Here is an 18434-nt window from a genome sequence, read left to right as displayed (position 1 = left end):
CAGTGTTCTCCCAAAACACGGATAGGCAAAGTGACCCTATAGGTAATTAGTGAACGTTCCCCCATTCAAAGACATTAAGGCATAAGAAAGACACATGTTACTTACCGGTAACGTCTTTTCCGGGAGTCGGAAGGACAGCACCCATATGAGATAAATTCCCTCCAGATACTATTGGACAGGAGAAGGTTAAAAATTAGCATACCCTGCAGCCGTATACATATATATATCCCTCACTTGCACTCACATTCAGTAACAATAAAGATGAACTCAAATTAATGCTCAATAACTCAATTTTTATTTTTCTTTACATCTATACAAATCAGGGTGGGTAGCCCGGGTGCTGTCCTTCCGACTCCCGGAAAAGACGTTACCGGTAAGTAACATGTGTCTTTCCCAGGGTCGTCTCCAGGACAGCACCCATATGAGACTACCAAGATTACACATATGTAACCTATATACCCTAGGGCGGGACAGCTGCCTGAAGTACCCTTCTTCCGAAGATTAAATCTCTACTGGAATCAAAGTTCAGCCTATAATGTTTTACGAATGTATTTTTATTTGACCATGTTGCGGCCCTACAGATCTGCTCTACGGAAACTCCTGCTCTCTCTGCCCAGGAGGTAGACACAGCACGTGTTGAATGTGCTTTGATCAATTGAGGCACTTCCTTTCCCTGAAGCTGATAGGCCATAGTAATTGTTTGCTTTATCCATCTGGCGATAGATGCCCTGGATGCCTGTTTTCCCCTATTGACACCAGAAAATAACACTAGCATTGCCTGTGTTTTTCTCCATGATCTCGTTGCTTCCAGATACTGAATTACACATCTCCTGACATCAAGACAATGAAAGTGTTCCTCCTTTTCATTAGAGGGGTCCTGACAGAAAGAAGGGAGGAAAATTTCCTGCGACCTATGAAAACTAGTACAAACCTTTGGTAAGAAAGTAGAATCTAATTTAAGTGTGATCTTATCCTCTGATATAATACAGTATGGTTCTGCTATGGAGAAAGCTTGGATCTCCCCCACTCTCCTAGCTGTTGCAATTGCAAGCAAAAAAGCAGTTTTTAGGGTTAACAACTTTTCAGTAATCTCCTGTATTGGCTCAAAAGGTGGACTCATAAGAACCTGAAGTACCAAGTTCAGGTCCCAAGGAGGCACGTGAGATTTAAATACTGGTTTAATTCTAGACATAGCTCGAAAAAATCTAATAAAGAATTCATTTTCTGCCAGTCTCTTTTGTAGAAAGACACTCAAGGCCGCGGTCTGTACTTTTAAAGTACTGATACTAAGTCCTTTTTCCAGTCCTGCTTGTAGAAACTCTAACGGGGTATATTCCTGTCTTGAATCCAGTTTGTTTTCATCGCACCAATGAAGATAGGTTCTCCATGCTTTCAGGTAGATTTTTCTAGTGACCATCTTCCTACTTTGTAGTAGAGTATTGGATAAATTGCCGGAAAATCCCTGTTTCTTTAATAGTTTTAATTCATCCTCCAGGCCGACAGATGCAGCATCTCCAGTTGCGGATGCATTATTGGACCCTGATGTAATAAATCCGGACGTAGGGGCAACATTACTGGTTCCTGTACTGATAACTTCCTTAACAGAGAAAACCAAGCTCTTTTTGGCCAGAAAGGTATTATTAGTATGCCTGACGCTTTCTCCCTGTAAATCTTGTTGAGGGTCTTTGGAATTAACCTGAACGGTGGAAAAGCATAAATTAGATGATCCCTCCAACTCAGTGCAAATGCATCCACTGTGACCGGATTGTCGGTGGGACAGAGGGAACAAAATCTGCGACATTTTGTATTTTTCCTGGTCGCAAATAAGTCTATTGTCGGAGTCCCCCATTTGCGTGTTAGACTCTGAAAGACCTCTTCGTTTAGTATCCATTCGTCTTGGCTCAGTTGTGAACGGCTGAGGTAATCTGCAACAACATTTAAGGTTCCCTTTAGGTGTACAGCCGTCAGAGATGCCAGATTCATCTCTGCCCACTGAAGGACCCTGCTCACCCTGTTGCATAATGTTCTGCTCCTGGTTCCTCCCTGATGATTTATGTGGGCTACCACTGTACTGTTGTCTGACCTGATTACTATATGCAGTCCCTGGATGTATACTTGGAATTGTAACAGTGCCATCCTCACTGCTTCCATCTCTCTGATGTTGGAATGAGCCCGGGCAAGATCCTTCTCCCAAGCTCCCTGAATTGGAATATTGTCCATATGTGCTCCCCAGCCCCAAGAGCTGGCATCTGTGGTTATTATCTTTTGATATGGCAAGTCCCATAGTCGGCCCTCCCCTAGGTGAGATGGCTCCAACCACCAATGCAGTGACATCTTGACATAGTGTGGTATTAGCACCCTCTTGTCCAAAGCATTCTGCTTCCTGTTCCAAGATTGTAAAATCCATAGTTGAAGCTGTCTTGAATGCATTTGGCCCCATAGGACCGCCGGGAATGAGGATGTCATAAGACCGAGCAGAGACATGGCTTTTCTTAGAGTGATGGTAGTTGAATCCTGAAAAGAAACAACATTCATTAATAAAAGTTCTCTTTTTTGAGCAGGGAGATAAACTCTTTGATTAACAGTATTTATCTGAAACCCCAGGAAAATCATAATCTGAGCTGGAGTAAGGGATGATTTTTTCCAATTGATTAACCACCCCACTGATTCAAGCACCAACACTGAGGTCTGAATCTGGGTGGATACTGACATAGCTGAGTCTCCCCATAAAAACAAATCATCTAGATACGCTATGATTTGAATCTCCTTAAGTCTCAAGAAAGCAAGGATTTCAGTCATCACTTTTGTAAACAACCAAGGTGCTGAAGAGAGGCCAAAAGGGAGAGCTGTAAATTGATAGTGTCTTACCTCGCCTGTTTGATGTATTGCAAACCTCATGAATGCTTGAGACTCCAGATGTATTGGAATATGAAGATATGCGTCCTGTAGATCCAGAGACGCCATGTAAGCTCCGCCTTGAAGTAATCCTAGAACAGACCGAATGTTGTCCATTTTGAATTTCCTGTAACGAATGAATTTGTTCAAAGTCTTTAGATTGAGAATAAGTCTGAAGTTGCCCTGAGGTTTTTTGACCAGGAATACTGGAGAATAAAACCCTTGTCCTCTTTGACATTCTGGAACTTCTCTTATCACCTGCTTTTTCCAAAGGTCTGACACTGCATTTTGTAAGGCTAAAGTCTGTTCTGCCATAATGGGGGGAGGGGTTATCAGGAATCTGTTGTTTGGTGTCTCTACAAACTCCAGTCTGTAACCCTCTAGTATAATCGTTCTTATCCACAAATTGTTGGTCAGTGTATACCAATTCTCTATGAAGTGAGCTAGTCTGCCTCCTACTGGAATCCTGGCGTCATTGTTTTTTAGGCACATTAGCTGGGGAGAAGGTAAAGGAGGATTTTCCCTTCTGATCCTTTTGCGCTCTCCAGTTTCTTCTAAACCCTGGCTTAGTGTCTGACTCCTGCTTTCTCGTACCCCGAAAGGAATGTCTGAACCTGAAAGTCTTTTTCTTATTTGGAAAGTTTTTCTTAAAGTCTGCTGATCTCTCTAATGTTTCATCTAATTTTTTGCCAAATAACAAATTACCTTCACATGGAAAACCACATAGTTTTATCTTGGAAGAAACATCACCTTCCCAGGGTCTCACCCATATACCCCTTCTTGCTGAGTTGGATAAAGCAGAAGCTCTTGCAGTTAGTCTCACTGTCTCATCTGCCGCATCTGTAAGATAATCTACTACATGAAATAGATTAGGAAAGGATTTGAGTATAACATCTCTAGGTGAACCCTCTGCAATATGCATCTCTAACTGTTGTAACCATATTTTTAATGATCTTGAGAAGGCCGTACTAGCTACTGCAGGTTTGAAAATTAAAGTAGTTGTTTCCCAATTTCTCCTTAATAGATTATCCACCTTCTTATCAAGGGGATCCTTCAGAACCCCAAAGTCCTCAAATTGTAAATCTGATTTACGAGATACCTTGGATAAAGCAGGATCCAATCTGGGAACTGGTCCCCAATTTTTCTGGTCCTCGGGTTTAAAGGGGTATTTCCTATTCATAGACTTAGGCCAAAAGGCTCTCCTTTCTGGGTTCTGCCATTCCTTATCAATTAATTCCTTTAATGTAGAGTGAACTGGGATAAAACTTTTTTGATTATCTGTCAGACTCTTATACATCTTGTCTAAAGTGGAAAGATCCTTTTCTTCTTCCTTAATATCCATAGTAGCAAACATAGCACTTAACAATTGATCCATATTATCCATAGAGAAAACAAATCTCTGTCCCTTTCTTGACTCCTGTGGCTCAACAGTCTCCTCTTCAGCACTCATTTCCTCCAGTGATGAAATTTCACCCTCTGAATGCTCTGAGTCTGAATTCCATTTCCTTTTATGCCCCTGCTGTGATTCGCCCACAGGCGTTAGTGTTTTGGGAGAGGAGGGAATCCCACTAGGTGGTAATGATTCAGGTACTGCTGAAGAGGTAGATGGGGCAGACTCTTTATAGGATTGGAAAGTAGCTTTTATTTCTGACTTCATCCATCCCATAAGGTCCTTAAACATATTCGGGGTTTCCTCTTTAACCACTTTCTGAGTACAGGAACTGCATAAACTTTTCCCTGATGCAGATGAAATTTTTGCTGCACATAAAGCACATTTCTTTTCTTTACGCTTTTGCTCTGCTTTGGGCAATTGTGCTGAAGCATGGCCTGATTCAGCTCTTGTTTCCTTTACTTTAACCGGCTTGTCAGCTTTATCCAGTCTGGGCTACAAGCAAGACAAAGAAAGGACTAATTACTAACTATAACATCAGAGACCAGAAGCAATAAAGCCCACACTGTGGGTTTACATACCAAACCAGCACTGGAGCTCTGTTCAGCAGATCCCTGCGGAGATAGGTCTGATCCTTCCATAGCAATTGAGTACAATGAAAAACAGACTGAGTTGCTTTTAAAAGACTGCCTGGTTCCACCTCAAAAGGCTTCCCCCCCTGCAGCCACAACCCTGCACATAAGTTCCCTCCTAACCCTCAGCTTGGACTTACTTTGCCACCAGCAGTGAAAGGGTTAAACCTGGACAGCTTGCAGCATCCTGGCGCTTCTGCAGCCTGCCGCCCCCACGCTTGTCCAGCTTCCGCTCTGCTTCCTAGAGGGGCGTGCCTAGGCTTCCTCCCCGGTCACCTGACCCGGATGAGCCAATCCGACCTCCGGAAGACGCCGACCAATGCGCGCGCACTGCACGCACAGATTCTCGCCATAAGCCCTAGCGTCTCCCTGAGGTCTGTAACATGAAGCCGGCGTCCTCTCCCCACATCAGTCCCGTCTGGCTGGTGTACACACGAGGGGAACAGCCGCTCAGAGCCTGCCATCTGACATGGACTCTCCTTGTCTCCACAACGATCCTCCTCCTTCCGTGGACAGGAATTAAACTGAATGTGAGTGCAAGTGAGGGATATATATATGTATACGGCTGCAGGGTATGCTAATTTTTAACCTTCTCCTGTCCAATAGTATCTGGAGGGAATTTATCTCATATGGGTGCTGTCCTGGAGACGACCCTGGGAAACCAGCGCTTCCCCCATGATGTGGTGGAATGGGAGTTATGCATAATAGATGTGCAGACAAAATATGCAGAAACTGCTTGATGCTATCGTACCAATACGGACCAAAATCTCAGCGGAATGTCATGAAGAATTAAGGCAGTTCTGAAGGAAAAAAGTAGTCAAACTCAAACATACCTAAAAAAGTGCCCAGCGAAATATCAATTTTCCTGTAGTGTTTTTTGGTTCGTGTTATAGCATACCATTTAGTAATCATGAGCCCCCAAAATGCCAAATGCTGCAACTATAACCATAAAGTAGCAAATGTAGCCACTATAACCATCAAATAATAAATGCAGCAAACATTACCTCTGACACATGAAATGCAGCAAAACGTTACATCCAAAACATGCAATACAGAAAACATTACCTCTGACACATGCAATACAGCAACCGCTACATTCGACACTTGAAATGCATCAACAGATACCTCAGACACATGAAATGCAGCAAACGTTACCTGCCACACATGCAACGCAGCAAACATTACCTCCATTTATGCCAAAAACATAATTCCCCATATGAGCATGAAGACTGTAGTTCTGTGCATAGTAATGCAGACACAACCACACTTGGTAAAATGTTAATGGGTATAAACTTTACTGGAAATATTGCAATTAAGAACAAAGGGCGGGTGCAGCTATTAGCAGCCATGGCTGCTTACACAAAACTTCTGACCCCTCGCCTTTTGTCACCCAAAGTGCTCAGTGTCATCCCACAGGTAGGCCACTGTAACACTGTTTAGTATAGAATGGGAAAGTGTTACAATCTGTCAAGTTTCTATACTGCCTCGGCCTACACTGGGGTGATTACCATCACTTTATGTTCCAGAAACACAAACAGAAGGGACAGAAAATCTAGTCAAAGAAAGAAGAAATGTTTAACCACTTTTATTGGAACATGCAATCCATAGAAAGATCTATCCAAAGATCCTTTTCAAGTGATGGTGTGTTACTTCTACTGGGCTGCACAGTGCTACTTTATTTTCTATCTAGAGCACCAAATACGCACTGTACTAGAGACGAGATCTCATCAACAATGATACCAGTGACAGATAAGAGGGTGAAAAGTATTGGCATTACTATAATACCATTGGTTAGCAACAGCGTACTATAAACACAGACGCAGTATCTTTCGAAACTTTAAGTTTCTTCACCAGGCATGTTAAAGAGCTGGATCAGAACCCCTGAGCCCAGCTCTGAAACATGCCTGAAGAAGAAACAGTTTCGAAAGCTTGCAAAGGAATCTTGTAGTGTTAGTCATTAACCTTTTGGGGACCAAGTACGTTGAATCAACATCCAGCAGGTGGTGCTACCGTTCTGACTGGACGTTGAATCAAGAATCATTGTTCGCGCTAACGAACCGTCCCGACGCGATCGTGCGCACCGGAGAGGGGAGATTAAGCTGTCATATGACAGCTGGCATCTCCCCTCAGTGATCAGCAGCCATTGCATATGGCTGCTTATCACGTGATCATTACGATCGCCGGATCGTAGTGATCAATTTGACAGCTGCGGCGGGTAAGGAGGAAAGAAGAGGATCCACTCACCTTCCTGCCGTTCTCGCGACGATCGGCGCCCCCCACCGCTCTTGCCGGCATCTCTGCTCCTTCTGACGTCAGCGCCGGGTCCCGGCTTGATGACGCCATCAAGCCGCGACCTGGAACTGAGTGGCAGTAGGAGCTGAGATGCCGGCCGGAGCGGAGGGATCTGCTGCGTCTCGACGCTGGAGCCTGGAAGGTGAGAGTGAGTGATTGCTGCTGACTAAAGGGGGGACACCTGGCCACACAGGGGGGGGGGGGGGGGGGGAGACAGCCCAGCCAGACCCTGCAGGGATCCGGCTGCCTGACCCCCCAAACGCCCCCCCCCCCTCTGCAAAAATGCGTGGTCCTGAAGGGGGGTTAGGGGGCCCGTCCCAAAAGGGTTAAAGGTATCACCTAAACAACTTTTGCTGTTATGTCTTCGGAGTATCTTTCAAACAGGAATTGACGGCACTAGTGAAGTCACTATCACGCTGCATTTTAAAGTATTAGGCGTTGCTAAGGAGCGCAGGCTACGCTGCCAGTAGTGCGCCTTGGGTGCCCACGGGAGCATGAAAGAGGAACTATCGCGAAAATCTTAACATTTAAAACACATACAAATAAAAAGTACATTTCTCCCAGAGTAAAATGAGCCATAAAGGACTTTTCTCCTATGTTGCTGTCACTTACAGTAAGTAGTAGAAATCTGACATTACCGACAGGTTTTGGGCTAGTCCATCTCTTCATGGGGGATTCTCAGCATGGACTATTGTTTTATAAAGACATTCCCTGAAAAGGATTAATACAAAGATGCTGGCCAGCCTCCCTCCTCGCTGCACACTATTTTGGCAGTTGGACAGAGCAACTGCTAATTCACTAAGTGCTTTTAAAAATAAAGAAAACCCAGAGAGCCCCCCTATGAAAAGATGGGCTAGTCCAAAATCTGTCGGTAATGTCAGATTTCTACTACATACTGTAACTGACAGCAACATAGGAAAAATGTAATTTATAGCTCATTTTACTCTGGAAAAAAATGTACTTATTTGTAGGAGTTTTAAATTTTAAGATTTTTGCAACAGTTCCTCTTTAAGTCCCGATAGTACAATAAGCGTGCATAAGTCCATTTAACTCACGCTGCTGCAGCCTGTTACTTTTGATGAATCAACCCCAAGGTCTCTATTAAGTACCACTTTCCTCCACCTTTTATAGACCTTCACCTCACCTGAATCTCTCTCACACCCTCCATCTCTTTCCTATCTTTATCACTCTCTCTAAATCTTCCATCTGTATTCTTTATACACCAGCATCTCATTCATTGCATACTCCACCTAGTGCAAATGGCCACACACAGTCACTGTAGCACATACTCATTTGTAGGTTCTGCCAATTCTGACAGAAAAGAAACATTGGCCGATTCACCTGTCAAGACAAAATGATGTATTGCTAAAATAAGAAAATGTCTAACAGCAAACTACTTACCTTTAAAACATCCCAATAGGCCACATTGTTATTTGTATCTTTGGTTAGTATGTGCCTTTTGTCATTGAGTATGTTGCACTGAATTATGCTAGCTCCCCCTACAAAGAAAATAAGAAAGGGCTATCAAAAATAAAACAAATAGTTTAAAATCTGATTTTATTTTTTTTTAATCATATTGAGCAATTAACAATTTTGAAAAAATATTTTATTTAGACAGTTACCTGAAGTGTGCTCTCTATTGCATTTTATTTTTATTTTTTAAGTAAAATAAAAAAAAAATATAAAAATGCAGATTTTAGTCTGAAGCATGATTAGTTCTACAACTGACTTTATAAAGTCCCATTCCTCAGACATTCCCACTTCCTGCCTGTGGAATGGTTGTCAGTCTATGGGTTGACTGTGGGAATATTTGTGGAATGGCACTTCACAAAGACAAAAGTAAGGGTACGTAGCTAATCATGCTTTGGTGGAGAACATACACATACCCTATACTGAAAAACACACACACACACACACACACACACACACACACACACACACACACACACACACACACACACACACACACACACGTATTACTGTAGAGAAGACATCAGCTGGCACTCTATGCCGGCAAGCCTACAGCAGTCTGCCCTCTGGAGATGTAGTGTGCACCAGCCAAACAGTAGCAATGATTGCTACCGAACATAAAGCAAGAGTTCCAAAGTGCCAGTACTCTTTAAATCATGTGTCCAGGCAAGGAAGTAAAACATTAGTACATTATAAACAGTGGCATAGCTAAGGAGCTATAGGCCCCTGTGCAAGTTTCCCACTGGGCCCCCATGCACTCTATCCGTAGTGTCAGAGGCGCAAGAAGGGGATGGGGAACAGTTTGTTAATGATTACTACTATTCAAAGCATCTATAGAAGCAATCATTACTAGCACAGGATCAATAAAGAGCTAATACTGTGATTCAGGGCGGGCCCCTCTGGCCCAAGAGTCCCGGTGCGGCCACTACTTCTGCACCCCCTATAACGAAGCCACTCATTATACAGTTCTTACTCTATTTTAGCTATAATAAAGCAGCCAATGACTGCTTATTAATCAGTTTTACATTATCACAGTTTCAGTTTACACTCAGTATTCAGTTACAAAATCAAGCAATGCCATCTAGAAGGAGGGAGTGTACACACTGCCAACAGGCAACTTTTGTGCCCTCCTTCAGTGTGCTAATAGGGCACAGCTTCCCAGTTACAGGAGCGTGCAAATGGTGCACAGCTTTCCAGCTCCTGAATATGGGCAGTCACAACACTGGTTTTGAAGTGCAGTGGCTGAGCTCTGACTCCAATGGTACCACCTACTGTTATCTAGATAGTCAGCTCCTCCCATGCTTCATAACATAACAGCAGCAAACCTGACACTACTTAGTAACTTCAGCAGTCAGTGATTACTACTGTCAGAAATCTGGAGATCCTAAACATACACTAGTGAAAAAAGGGTGACAAATGCTCATGAACATCTAGGCAAAGATCAGGTCCTTCCAGGAATAATATGCTATGAACACATGAAACAAACAGTTATTTGGTCACAAGAAAACCGAGCAAAACATGGTGGTGAAAATGTTATAGATGGGACAGAACCTAGGCACCATCTCTTTCTGTTCCTATCTCAGTCCCCAATTCCAATGACAAGTCGTAGAGTTCTCCTTTTACTTACCGCAGCAGGTGCAGTATAATCATGCCCTGGGAAACTTCCTTTGAAGTCCCAGGGCCGCTAAAGTTAGTCAATGGGAGCGGGCGGCCGCGCGCGGTACCGTTACCGCCGGTTAGCGGGGACATGAATGAATGAGAAAGCAGTTCCCATACATTGTGCTAGGGAAATATTTTAAACGTTGCAATAACCGGGATAAGTGGCCAAATAAAATGTGTGGGTTTTTATCCACAGTAGAACAATTTTATTTTAACACTATAATGGCCGAAATATGAGAAAAAATAGTTTTTTTCTTCAATTTTTTTTCTTATTATTCCAATTAAAATGTGTTTAGAGTAAAATAATTCTTAGCATAATGTACCTCCCAAAGAAAGCCTAATTGGTGGCGGAAAAAAACAAGATATAGATAAAGTCGTTGTGATTAAGTTATTGGCAAAAGAATGGGAGGAGCGCTGACTGGTGAAAATTGCTCTGGTCCTAAAGGGGTAAAAACCCTCAGTGGCCAAGTAGTTAAAGTGTACCTGAGACAGGCTATATGCCAATACTTATACTAACCTGGGGTTTCCTCCAGCCTCATGAGGTCCATGGACTCTCTCTCAGCGACCTCTCTGTTCAGTAGCAATACCCTCCGGTATTCTGGCCAGTCACGCCCCTTCAGAGGATGTGCAGCTCTGCCGCACTGCCGTCCCCGGAAGGGTTCTGCACCTGCACAGTACTACTGCACATGTGCAGATTGCTCCTGGCTGCGGGAGCACGGCAGGGGTGCATGGGCGCCCAAGTCATGCATGCGCAGGAGAGCATGGCCGGCCAGAATACTGAAGGGGGATTGCTACTGAACAGAGTCACCAGAGATGATGCAGAGATGAGCAAATAAGTATAAATACTGGCATATAGCCCGTCTCAGGTACACTTTCTAGATACATATACTTTATCTTTAGTACAATGCAGGAAAAAAAAAAAAAAAAAAAACACCACACCACCACATTGAATATTCAGCTACCTTTAATGACTTGGTCAGGCTGAGAGCAGATTGGACTCATCGGCGTACTACAATCATTCTCATAATCCCCAGAGGCTCTGAAGTTCATAATACCCTTTATGGGCTAAAAGAAAAAACAGTTTGGTTCATTGAGCGTTTGTAGGCCTCTTGCACACTGCAAGCAATTCAGATTCAGATTCCGCTTTTTAATCTGTTTTTTACTTCCGATTCAGATTCAGATTTGCATTTTGCTCCTTGCACACTGCAAATCTGAATCTGAATCGGAGGTAAAAACTGATTAAAAAGCGGAATCTGAATCTGAATTGCTTGCAGTGTGCAAGAGGCCGAAAGCAGGTGTAGTAAATGAAACAGCTATAATACAACTAGAAATTCAACAATGCCTTCCAAACATGCTGACGTTCCACAGCTGCTAGCAAAACAGCTCTATAAAAGAATATTAAAATGCAAATGATCAAGCTTTACCCATTTATTAACAGACGACTTTGTGGTTGAAACCCACAGCGCAACTGGAGGATCAACAGATCTGTCGAGTTCCATCTGCAGAGATAGGCAGGGAATTACAGCAGTTAGAAAGTACACCTTGCATAAACAACCACTGCATCACTACAATCTTTAAAGTGAATGTGAGGTAAAAAACTGATGAGATAAAACAATTGTATTTATTCACCTACTCCTAAAAATGACTTTTTGATATCCCATGGTTTTATTTCCTAAACATTTACAAAGTAGAATGAATGTTTTGTTGCCGCTGTTCAATGGCAGCCTATTAAGTGTCCAAGAGTAAAAATATATGAACTATTGACCTTTTTCTATCTTTCCCCTGCCCTCAGAAGTTGTATTCTGCCAAGAAAACTTTTATGGCTGTAATTTGCTTATCAGTGATGTTCACTATATTCCCAACAAGGTACCTACAAGACAGAAGCTGTCACTTCCATGCCTAGAATTTAACTCTTCCAGCAAGCAAAACAAGTAAAACAGTCTGGTTATCAATATGCGTTGCACTGTGCATACACATCTCATGTCACAGGTCATCTGGGGTGCACTTTAACAAAGCTTATAATGCCTTATGATGCTCAAGTGAGTCTAACATACTAACTTTACTGTTAATAGGGACTATAGATGGTCATAAAGATGCTAATAATTTTAGTAGGCATGCAAATTTAATGCAAACTTAATGCAGCTGTTAAATTACACAATTAAAATGCATTTCCTGAATTTTTCAAATTGGGCTAGTTACAAGCCAGATAGAATATGCTTTAAATCTGCACGCAAGATTAGCAACTTACTGACTATTGCCTCAATTCATTAAGCCCTGCTTGGTAATGCACCAGTGTAGTAAGTCTCTGCAGAAAGCTGCGATTTGTCTCCTACAACTGGTCTGCATGAGTCATTCCGGTATCAGCTTACTAGAGTGTAAAAGGCTTCCTGCATGCCACTAGAGCAGTGATCTGCAAACCTGGCTCTCCAGCTGTTAAGGAACTACAAGCCCCAGAAAGCATTGCAGGAGTCTGACAGCCACAGTCATGATTCATAGAGGCAAAATGCATTGTGGAGCTTGTAGTCCCTTGAGAGCTGGAGAGCCAAGTTTGCAGATCACTGGATTAGAGGGAGCTCTTCTGTGCATCAGTATATAAATCTGCACATCTAAAAAGCCTCTTTGAATGTCTATTTCTCCTGGTTTTTTTTCATCTTTCATGTCGCACCTGTCAGTGCATCAGATTAAACAGGGTGAGTATCAGGAGGCTCTTCCTATTGGCGTTCTGCTTTAGTCAATTTTACCACATGCTTATTGCTAGTTTCCGGCAGGTCAGAGCTGGTTTTGAATACCAAACATTTTAACTTGATTTACACAATACTGTAATCTTTGTGAATTAACATTGGTTGAGGTATTTTCTGCAAGTCAGTAACTTACCTCACTAGTCTGTAATTGTATATTTCAGTGCGGTAACTGCTTTAGTGAATTGGTGTTTAGCAGGATGTTCAGAAAAATCAGCTCTTTTCTGCATTAATGAATGTGCTAATGCTTAGTGAATTGAAGCCTAGCTCTATCTAGGGACAGGCTTGTTTTGCTTTCCGCTAAGCCCTCTGTTCCATGGCACTAGCAAGCGCCTGGCGGGCGGAGGGGGGGGGGGGGGGGGGGGAGGGGGGGAATGGGAGCAGCTGACAGCCAGTAAATTCACCTCCTTCAGCTGACTGTGGAAAAAGAGGCCCAAGTCGTACCGTGAGGCAGGGCTTCTACCTACTAAACAATTCAAGAACTCTTTTCTGACAACTGACGAGAAGATAAAAGGGGTGGACCTAATGGACCCAATCCCAAAAGAGTACAAAGTTCATCTCATGCATTCCTGAAGAGATGTACAAACTGGACTCAAGAGTCACTCTAGATACCTTTAACAAATAATAAAAAAAGGAAATGGTGCTAACTTTGAGAACCGGAGCCTTTTCCTCACAGATGAGCAGCCTGAGGTCGGGATTCCTCAGATCTGTGCAGTAGATCTTGCGATCTCTTCCTCCAGAATACACGTGAGTGAAGCCCTCATTGACCTGGAGAGCCCAGACACCCTCATCATGGACCCTGTACGTTGCTATGCACCTCTGCTGCCCCAGAGACCACAGGCGGATTGTTCCATCTGAGCTGCCCGAGAGGCACTAAAATCATAATGCAAGATAGATGTGGGTATTCGATGCATTATATACAAGAATCATAGAACATTTTATATTTTTGTAAATAATTTGTGAGTACAAATAAAACAAAAACTATAAAAACCCAATATTTCAGTACAGATAGACTAGTTGACTCATGCAAGAAAAAGGCATATAGGACTGCTACCTGTGTGCCATCTCTGTTTAACAGCAATGCCTTGACGTTGTCTGTGTGTCCTTTCAGCTTCATAAGCTTTGCACAAGTCCTGGGGTCCCAAACTCTCAAAACCTGGAAAAATGAAATTAGGTTTTAACTAAATTTAACAGTGAAAAATAAACCAGAGTAAATGTAGGAAATTTTAGTATTCTGTTCAACATGAGATAAAAAAACAACAACAAACAAACAAACAAAAAAACAGCATAATCAAAGGATACATGCAAAGGAATCTGGCATTTGTAGTAGTTCTTGAGACTGAACAATATATAATAATCAAATAGGAACTGGAACTACAGTGAACTGAGCTCCTAAGCCTTTCTACTGGCCAGTGAAATCAACACAATGAAGGACTATCAAAGATGCTTGGAAGGTCAAAAAGGAGGGACTACCTCCTCACACTACAACTTCCTGCTGGCAATCTCAGCAACTGCCATTTCTCCCCTGGGCACATCTTTTGTTTTTGCACATGTATTAGTCTAATAGTATTTTTCAACATCTGTATTCTATTTATGGAAGATCAGCTAAATGGGCTAGATTCCAACATTTAGAGGGTATACTGTATTTTAAGCTTGATATTTGCCAGGCATGCCCATATTCACTGCATATAAAACTACCCATAAGTCTTTTCTCCTCCCAAGTTGTAATATTGTTATAATGCAAGAGCACCTGTCCTTGCCACCTGATAGCACACACGTTTAAAGGGAACCCAATGTGAAAGGGATATGGAGGCTGCCATATTTATGTCCTTTTAAGCAATACCTGTTGCCTGGCAGCCCTGCTGATCCTGTGTCTCTAATACTTTAAGCCATAGACCCTGTACAAGCATGCAGCAGATCAAGTATTCTGAATTGGCTGACTCAGGTTTTACTGGATTAGACATATGCTTGTTCCAGGGTTTTGACTCTTACTCTACTTATACTAGAAGATCAGCAGGGCTGTCAGGCAATTGGTATGGTTTACAAGGAAATAAATATGGCAGCCTTCATATCGCTCTCACCTCGGGTATCCTTTAACCACTTAACATCTCAGTCGTTTTCAGCTTATGCATCCGAGCAATGTTCACCTCCCATTCATTAGCCTATAACTTTATCACTACTAATCACAATGAACTGATCTATATCTTGTTTTTTCCGCCACCAATTAGGCTTTCTTTGGGGGGTACATTTTGCTAAGAGCCACTTTACTGTAAATGCATTTTAACAGGAAGAATAAGAAAAAAAAATGAAAAAATTCATTATTTGTCAGTTTTCGGCCATTATAGTTTTAAAATAATACATGCCTCCATAATTAAAACCCACGTATTGTTATTGCCCATTTGTCACGGTTATTTCACCATTTAAATTATGTCCCTATCACAATGTATCGCGACAATATTTTATTTGGAAATAAAAGAGCATTTTTTCCGTTTTGCATACATCACTATTTACAAGCTTATAAAAAAAAAATAGAGAGAAATATTTCATCTTTACATAGATATTTAAAAAGTTTAGACCCTTAGGTAAATATTTATGTTTTTTTTTTTATAGTAATGTTTTTTTTTGTTTTTTATTAAACATTTTATGTGGGCATTTTTGGGAGGGTGGGATATAAAAGTGTTTTATTTGGGGAAATATTGGTGTTGTGTAATGTTTTTGGGTATTTGCTTGTAGTTTTACTTTTTGGCCACAAGATGGCAATCTCGATTTTTTTTACATGACGTCACTCTAAGCGTACAATGTACGCTTAGAGGGACACAGCTTCAGAAAGAGCGAAGCTTCCGAGAGAAGCTGTCGCTCTTTCAGCGGAGGAGAGGAATCAATCATCGGGCTCCCCAGCCCGATACATTGATTCCGTGGCTACCGACTCCGCGGCCGGGAGTGCGCGTGCACGCGCGCGATCGGCCGCGGGAGCGCGCCTGTCCTCCTTGACGTTTTTATACGTCAAGGAGGACAAAGTGGTTAAAGAGACACTGAAGCGAAACAAAAATTATGATATAATGAATTGGTTGTGTAGTACGGATAATTACTAGAAGATTAGTAGCAAAAAAATAAAATAAAAAAAAAAATAAAAAAATATTCACATTATTTTCCGTTATATAGTGATTTTTCTAATATTGCATCATTCTCTAATATGTGCATTTTACACAACACTCTGCATTCTAAATGTTTCTACAGAGCAGGCTGTAAACTGTTGACCTGTCCTCTGGCAGAGAAAAAGAAAATCCTTGACTGAAAGCTCAGATAACAACCTTCAGAACTCAGAGCTCTCTGCGACTTTGAAAGTGGTAGAGCTCAATGGCTTTTTTTCCATAGATAACTTAAATCTCTTAACTCTTCCTGTACTGGAAACATTAGACTTATGTCTCGGCTCCTAATGCTTTATTTCTGAGCTGTACTACATATACAAATCATCATAATTTTTTTTCCCGCTTCAGTGTCTCTTTAACTAAATCAAGGCCAAGTTTTTCATGTTCTCTAAACCTGAAGACGCTCAATTAATCAGACGCATTATTCCCAGGCAAACACACAAGATGGAAAGGTTGAAGGACACAGGCTTACTTTTTCCGTAGAGCCAGATACAATGACAGTTCCCATCTGGTTCATGGCCAGGCTGTATATGGAGTCTTTGTTTCCACTCAGGGAGGAAGCTATAAAATATAAATCATCACTGAGAACCAAACAAAAATTAGTTGTGGAAAGACATACAAAATACCACTCACAGGGCCTACATGCAAAAACGGGGATGGGAAATTTGGGGTCAAGGCGAAGCTGAAAAACGTCTCACCCTGCTCCTGCAAAAGTCTTAGTGGCATTAACGACTATTCAATCAATAAGAAATGACACGCACACCAGCATAAATTAGTTTGCATAAAGTACTTGTATTGATTAAATACTCATAGAAAAACTGCTTGGTGTTGGTACAGAAAAAAACTAAAAAAAACAAACCAAACAAAACACTGGCATAAAGTTGTGCAAAAAAAATTACAATGTGCTGCTATAGCCAGAATTAAATCCACATAATAATTCACATTACAGCCTATGTTGGTGCATGGTGTGCCCAAATTTTCAGCACGGTTTTGAGCTGTAACACTCACAGGCACTAAACATTGTTTATAAAAGAGCAAGAAGTGACATGATAGATTGTCCTAAATCTGAAGGCATGCGTGAGGCTTCTGAAAAGTTTTGTTATCAATAGAAATAAGGAACGGACAACTGAAGTGAAAGGTATATGGAGGCTGCCATATTTTATTTCCTTTTAAAGCAGAATATAACCCAGCATTTCATCTTTGCTCTAAAACATTTACAGCATATTATATGCAACCAGCATATTTTTTTTAAATTAGACCAGCATTTCGAAGGGTTACACACAGAGCTTGAAAGTTCAGTGCAGTGAAATGTGGACGCATCTGAAGTTGTAAATTATGTTATCTTGTGTATACTTAAATGTATCAAGTGAGGAATGTGACACATTCTCTGACTGTGGAGAAGCAGCTGGACACAGACAGAGTCAAAGCACGTCTGCCTTCAATACATAATGAATAAAACCAGTTAATAAAATGCAGTCAGCTCACAAAGTAAAAAACTGTACTTTTGGGAATCTATAATTTCTAAATGAATAATAATGCTTTTGCACAAATGCAAATATGATGGCATATAAAAAAAAAAAAAAAGTAGGAAAACAGGTTTTTATTTAATATTATGTCAGGGTTTTAAACCGATTTAACTACTTTCGGACGATGCTAATTAAAATCTACACCCTGTTTTGATGCTGCTGTTGCTGCCAGGGCGTAGATTTCAACTCACCGCCGCTGCGCGCATCCGCCGTTTTCGTCTCAGCTCACTTGTCCTGCTAGTTTCTATGACTGCAGAGCCATGTGAGCTGGTCAGGAGTCGATTTCATTGGCTCCTGGCCGTGTCTATCAATGTAAGCAACTCCCATTGGCTTACATTGAAAGACAGGGTCAGGAGCCAATGAAAGCGGCTCTTGACCGGCTCACAGGAACTCTGCCATCATAGAGACGGCAGAGTGGGTGGCCCAGGTTCCCTGACGTGCGGCGGTGACTGCGATTCATCGGAATTCAGCATTTTCTTTACCAGCGGTCTATGGTCTTCAAAGGAGTCATCAGGCAAGTTATTATAAAATAAGTGGTACTTACCGGGGGCTTCCTCCAGCCCCAAGCTCCCAGGACGTCCCTCGCCGCAGCTCTGCCCGCAGCCGTTCGCCGCAGGTCCGTCCCGGTCCCCGGCGATGACGTCAATCACGCCACGTGGGCCGGAGCGGACTGTGCAGTAGGA

General features: G+C 42.1%; 2 protein-coding genes across 4 annotated transcripts in view; both read right to left on the bottom strand.

Annotated features, from left to right (window-relative positions):
- WDR48 (WD repeat domain 48) overlaps positions 1–18434 on the bottom strand; it is an 80632-nt gene that overhangs the window by 33054 nt on the left and 29144 nt on the right. For all 3 annotated transcript variants that reach the window (XR_011020776.1, XM_068235928.1, XM_068235929.1), the window contains exons 6-11: positions 16698–16786; positions 14131–14232; positions 13725–13949; positions 11763–11837; positions 11301–11403; positions 8611–8708 (exon numbers count right to left, since the gene is read on the bottom strand). Coding sequence is in view for 2 of the 3 variants with exons in the window: in XM_068235928.1 (XP_068092029.1) it covers positions 8611–8708; positions 11301–11403; positions 11763–11837; positions 13725–13949; positions 14131–14232; positions 16698–16786 (692 nt within the window). In the remaining variant the exon portion in view is untranslated. The remainder of the gene's footprint in view (positions 1–8610; positions 8709–11300; positions 11404–11762; positions 11838–13724; positions 13950–14130; positions 14233–16697; positions 16787–18434) is intronic.
- LOC137519654 (uncharacterized) lies at positions 392–4222 on the bottom strand. Its single transcript, XM_068238626.1, has 2 exons — positions 2869–4222; positions 392–2514 (listed from the first exon to the last, which is right to left on the bottom strand). Exons 1-2 carry the CDS (start codon positions 3131–3133, stop codon positions 461–463), a joined length of 2319 nt encoding a protein of 772 aa, XP_068094727.1. The 5' UTR covers positions 3134–4222; the 3' UTR covers positions 392–460.

Source organism: Hyperolius riggenbachi, chromosome 5, assembly GCF_040937935.1.
Source record: "Hyperolius riggenbachi isolate aHypRig1 chromosome 5, aHypRig1.pri, whole genome shotgun sequence".
Lineage (NCBI taxonomy): Eukaryota > Metazoa > Chordata > Amphibia > Anura > Hyperoliidae > Hyperolius > Hyperolius riggenbachi.
Note: the sequence above shows the minus strand (reverse complement) of the source record. Positions and strands in the feature narration are given on the sequence as shown.

Excerpts from the sequence above, each read along its gene's own strand:
- LOC137519654 (XM_068238626.1), bottom strand. The coding sequence starts at position 3,133 with ATGTCAAAGAGGACAAGGGTTTTATTCTCCAGTATTCCTGGTCAAAAA. Across the intron at positions 2,515-2,868 it reads CAATACATCAAACAGGCGAG|GATTCAACTACCATCACTCT; the intron begins GTAAGACACTAT and ends GTTTCTTTTCAG.